This window comes from Pecten maximus, chromosome 18 (genome assembly GCF_902652985.1).
Source record: "Pecten maximus chromosome 18, xPecMax1.1, whole genome shotgun sequence".
Classification (NCBI taxonomy): domain Eukaryota; kingdom Metazoa; phylum Mollusca; class Bivalvia; order Pectinida; family Pectinidae; genus Pecten; species Pecten maximus.
The window spans coordinates 15311981-15317980 of NC_047032.1; the positions used below are offsets into that span (position 1 = coordinate 15311981).

Below are 6000 nucleotides of genomic sequence, written 5' to 3' on the forward strand. Positions count from 1 at the left end.
GTTCTACCAAAAAATATGAAGTATCAGAGACGCCCATGACTGGCTAATACTATCTTACCTGAACACAACTCTTCACTATAGGCTATTTGGGACGAATCCATAGACAAATGCGTAACATTTTGGAACCAATTTGTAATGTTTTCTGCTAAACTTGCAATTAAAAAAAATTGGAAGACCAGTACGTAATATTGCTTAATATTGTCATTGCGAGGCCTTTCTTAGAATTAAGATAGATAATAGGCTGTTTTCATAATTCAATATGAGCAAAAACTCATAGCAAATAACGCCATGATGACGAAAATCACAGTTGTTTATGAACTACTAAACAACAGCAAATATGATAAGTAATATACATGTTGCAATATGTTTGCGCCATCTTGACCTGACGTGTGCACGACAGCGAACATGTGACGTTGTAAATAGGTATGCCATATACATGTACGTGAGTATCAACGTCAAATTGGGTTATGGATTGGGTAATACAATCTCGTGACTTGATTGTGGCATCACAATGAAAAACAATGAGGTCGACGTCATGGCGTCAAGAAAATGACCGTCTTTGGTCTGTGGGTTGCGCATTAATTTGCTTCAAAGGAGAGATATTTTTTCTGAAATAAGAATATATTCCTTAAATAGGCAGATAGGAAGAGACCCATACAGATATGTAGTTTAATAATATTTTGTCAAGTTAGTTTTATCAGAAATGATTTTATAAGGATATCGAATCGTTGTAAACTGTGATTAACTATAACCTATACGTTTGTCGAGATCACATTGCATTTTTTTTATATAAAATATCGACTTATGAAAAATGAACCTCTGTAATAATGAATGTGATTTTCGCGGATTTTTGGATTTGGAAAATTTTCAGCCGGCTGATTTTACAACCTTTTTTATGTGTCGAGTTTTCGGAATCACGTGGTTTGTGTATTTTTGTGAAATATTGATATCATTTTATGACTGTGCCAAATCATGATAAATACTATAATATATATATATATATATTGATCAGTGTTGCATATAAATGTGTATCACAGCGAACGGACCAATGCAGCCAGGAACAAAATTACTCGTACATAACCGAAAGACGAACACCGACTTGCTTATCGCAAATGGCACCGACTGTTCATGAGACGGAGTCTTTAGGACGTTTAATTGGGATAAACAAACTTCATAAACTCCAGATGGTATTATTTACAGAGTGACGAATCGCTCTAAGCCAATTAGACACAGAAGGGATATACGATATTGCACGTAGGCTGTATATATCGATATATATGCTGTTTTGCAAGGACAAAATGAGGGTGTAGTTTGTGAGACCATAAGTGTATGCCGAGTACAAGGAATTCACAGAATTATATATATATATATAACAGTACAGAATGGATTGGCGGATACGAGACGAATATACGAAATTAACTTAAACAGAACTGCGTATACAGTTGTATTTTAAGAGAACAGGAGAGTTATACACGCGAACCGTTGAACCGTGACGTAATGTTAGGACATGTTTAAATACCCGGAAATGAGACGAATACACTACCCGGTGACATGTGTTAAATAATGCCAACAAGCTTATCCAGAGACACGTGGACCATCCGCTTTGTTTTGGGAGATTATAAAACAGCGAAAGTACCCGTACGTACCGTCAATTTTGCATATGAAATGCAGAAAATGAACTACATAGCAGTCAGCACTGTTGAAGATGAAGTTCAGAATTCATACCCGATTTGGATTTATTTCATTTGTTGTTTAAAAACTGTTTTTAAAGAGAAGGCATTTCGTCTTCATTTTTTGAAAGTGTGTTACTTATACTGTTAAAATGGAGCACGACTTGGTACAGATACCAGATGTCCTGAAGCAATTCCTCATCGATGGTTTATCCACGGAGACAGTTGTTAATTACGGGACACGTGATTGTCGTGACCAGACAGTAGAACTGTTTACGATAGTCAATAATGAAATATGTAAATGTATGCAAGATTTCACGGAATCGAGGAAACTAACTGAAGCCAAAACGGATACATTTGACCGATTTCTAACTCGTCTTGCTGTTGTAGGTATCGACAAGGGGAAGCCATATTTCAATGCCGCTTACGAAACAGTTGGAAGTCGAGGAGAAGGGTTGGGATTTTTAGCGAATGATACAGATACTCTATGCACAATGACAACATTGTCAGCGTGTTTTCTATCACCGGATGTATATCTTTTAGAAAACATGTTTGTAATAGATACAGAAGATTGCCATCCAGGATATTGCAAGCTCAAATTCCACCGGAAAAAACGTATGCGACTCGTATACATTACCTAAGCATTATACAGCAAAGAGGAAAAGAGTTGTTTATCTCTGTAATACAACTTTGGTAGAATTATTTCAGAAAGGGAATAGAGCCTTTAGTGCATGGCATTCACACGGACCGGCCCTGACTAGTGAGGAAATACAACACGACTGGGTCATTGCTGTAAAATGTGTGAACCCTGATCGCCTACTATTCAAATACCTCGAAAGAAAAAGAATGTGGCCGGATAGAGACACGATGGAGAAGCTGAGAAAGGTCCAATATGCGCTTGTTAATGCTAGTCATCCAACTTGTATTGAACCTTCTTTGGAGTTTCGTATTTCATTTGCATCAGCGGAGAAGCTCCTGATCAGGAGTTTTTCAAACATTCAGTTTGCTGTTTATGCTTTCCTGAAGTACATAAAAAAGCATACAGAGGAAGAGGTATGCAGTTCGGATGATGTGCTGAAAACTTACTACGTGAAAATGGCTATTCTGTGGTGTATTGAACGGATGGACCCAGCTGTTTGGACAGCTAGGAATTTCCTCTATTGCACATCTGTGTGTCTAAAATTTCTTCAGCAGTGCTTTCTGTCAAGGTACCTACCACAATTATTCATTCCCGAAAACAATTTGATTGACCACTTGGATCCAAACGAATGCGACAGAATTGCAGCATGGTTTGGTAAATACATCGAACCCCTCAACCCAAAGATGTTTCTAAACTGCCTATGTGACGAAACGTTCGACGACGCCTTTGATAAAATACTCTCTCGCCCAAGACGAGATATGTCGACCCAGATTAGAAAATTGTTTTTCAAAACTTCAACGTCAAATATAGCTATTGACAAGATATCGGCTATAGTGGAGACGGATACATTGTCTTACATACCAGCAGAATTAAAGGTTTACGATGAACACGTGTATTGTGCTGTGCTATATGAAACCCTTCTAGACCTGGAAAATATCGTTTCCCCTGACATGGTGGACTGTTTAAGATCACTCTTCTACCGTTTCCTCGGAGATATAGTACAAAGGCAACCTGGGTTCATCCGAGGCAATATTCAACAAGCAGAAGAGTTATACACTCGAGGAATAAGACTAGTATATCCAATGAGCGAATTCGACGACAAAGAATTTTCGGGAAATATTCAACTGGCGTTTTTCCATTATCTAAACAGAGAGTATGGAAAAGCACATTCAAGTTTGAGAAAGATTGAAGCAAGACTTTTTGAAGTGAATCCCGCGCAAATCCTTTCAATTGTTCTTGTATATGGTGACCTACAGAGATTGTGGCATGATACCTTCCTTAAAGAGATGGTTGAACGCTTTGGTGATCCAGATACCATACCCATCAAATGTAATGCTTTAGCCTTTTACATCTATGCAAATTGTGTCGACAAGTTGTATAAGAATGAAGAATTATGTTCGCAAAGATGTAAACTCATCAAGTTAAAACGCTCTATTTCAAAAAATGTCAAACTTCTGTCGGTATTTGATTCAGACACACGGCTTTACACATCAATGGTTCTATATCGTACAAAGGCCATAGTGCTGGCACTATTGTCAAGTATCCAGTGATGGACTACAGTCACAGACACCATACTGCTGGAACTAAGTTCTCGTATCCAGTGATGGACTACATTTACCAAATTCATACTGCTGGAACTGAAGTCTCATATCCAGTGATGGACTACATTCACAAACACATACTGCCGCAACTAAGGTCTCGTATCCAGTGATGGACTACATTTACTAAATTCATACTGCTGAAACTAAGGTCTCGTATCCAATGATGACTCCATTCACTTAATTCATACTGCTGAAACTAAGTACTCGTATCCAGTGATGGACTACATTCACAAACATCATACTGCTGAAACTAAGGTCTCGTATCCAGTGATGGACTACATTCACTAAGTTCATACTGCTGGAACTAAGGTCTCGTATCCAATGATGGACTACATTCACAAACACAATACTGCTTGAACTAAGCTCTCGTATCCAGTGATGGACTACATTTACTAAATTCATACTGCTGAAACTAAGGTCTCGTATCCAATGATGACTCCATTCACTAAATTCATACTACTGGAACTAAGTTCTCGTATCCAGTGATGGACTACATTCACAAACATCATACTACTGGAACCATTTTCTCGTATCCAGTGATGGACTACATTCACTAAATTCATACTGCTGGAACTAAGGTCTCGTATCCAGTGATGGACAATATGCTTATTAACAAAGCATGTCTACATTTTATGAAAGGAACAATTGTCGAATAATTTCAATAATAATTCTGAATAATAATGGAACTGTTTTAATTTCATAAAGAGGACGTTAAGATGCCATCTTCTGGAGACAATTTTTTAGCTCACCTGCCCGAAGTGAGCTTATGCCGTGGTGCAGCGTCCGTCGTCCGTGCGTCCGTCCGGCGTCAACTTTTTCATTTAAACAACTTCTTCTCAATAACCAAGAGGCCCAGGGACTTGATATTGGGCATGTAGCATGCTGGGATGAAGGGCTACAAAGTTTGTTCAAATAAATGACCTTGACCTTCATTCAAGGTCACATAGGCTATAATCTTCAAACGACTTCTTCTCAATAACCAAGAGGCCCAGGGACTTGATATTGGGCCTGTAGCTTGCTGGCGTGAAGGGCTACAAAGTTTCTTCAAATAAATGACATTGACCTTCATTCAATGTCACATGGGTCAAATAGGCTATAATTTTCAAACGACTTCTTTTCAATAGCCAAGAGGCCCAGGGACTTGGTATTGGGTCTGTAGCATGCTGGGGTGAAGGGCTACAAAGTTTGTTCAAATGAACGATCTTGACCTTCACTAAAGGTCACATAGGTCAAATAGGCTATAATCTTCAAACAACTTCTTTTCAATAGCCAAGAGGCCCAGGGACTTGGTATTGGGTCTGTAGCATGCTAGGGTGAAGGGCTACAAAGTTTGTTCAAATAAATGACCTTGGCCTTCATTCAAGGTCACATGGGTCAAATAGGCTATAATCTTCAAACAACTTCCTCTCAATAACCAAGAGGCCCACGGACTTGAGATTGGACCTGTAGCATACTTGGGTGAAGGGATACAAAGTTTGTTCAAATAAATGACCTTGACCTTCATTCAAGGTCATGGGGTCAAATAGGCTATAATCTTCAAACAACTTCTCAATAACCAAGAGGCCCAAGGACTTGATATTGGGCCTGTAGCATGCATGGGTGAAGGGCTACAAAGTTTGTTGAAATAAATGACTTTGACCTTCATTCAAGGTCACATGGGTCAAATAGGCTATAATCTTCAAACAACTTCTTCTCAATAACCAAGAGGCCCAGGGACTTGGTATTGGGTCTGTAGCATGCTTGGGTGAAGGGCTACCAAGTTTGTTCAAATAAATGACTTTGATTGAATGAAAAAGTTGACGCCGGCAATTATATAGGGACAGTGTAATACTAAACTAGATGTACATGTATATAAAGATATTGTACATTCAATGAAATGAAATAAATTTATATCAACATCAACGATAATTGGTTGTATAATCTATAATTACATGTTAATTGGTTGTGGTACAATCTATGATAACATGATAATTGGTTGCGGTAGAATCTATGATAATTGGCTGGCTGTGGTGTAATCTATGATAATTGGCTGGCTGTGGTGTAATCTATGATAATTGGCTGTGGTGTAATCTGTGATAATTGGCTGTAG

The 6000-nt window shown here is 38.4% G+C and overlaps 1 protein-coding gene across 1 annotated transcript; it reads left to right on the plus strand.

Annotated features, from left to right (window-relative positions):
• The first annotated feature begins 1098 nt into the window (after positions 1–1098).
• LOC117317090 lies at positions 1099–4715 on the plus strand. The gene has a single exon (XM_033871879.1). The coding sequence runs from the start codon at positions 2517–2519 to the stop codon at positions 3858–3860; it is 1344 nt and encodes a 447-aa protein (XP_033727770.1). The 5' UTR covers positions 1099–2516; the 3' UTR covers positions 3861–4715.
• Positions 4716–6000: the final 1285 nt, after the last annotated feature.

Bases quoted from the DNA above. Each gene is read 5' to 3' on its own strand.
- LOC117317090 (XM_033871879.1), top strand. From the start codon at position 2,517: ATGTGGCCGGATAGAGACACGATGGAGAAGCTGAGAAAGGTCCAATAT.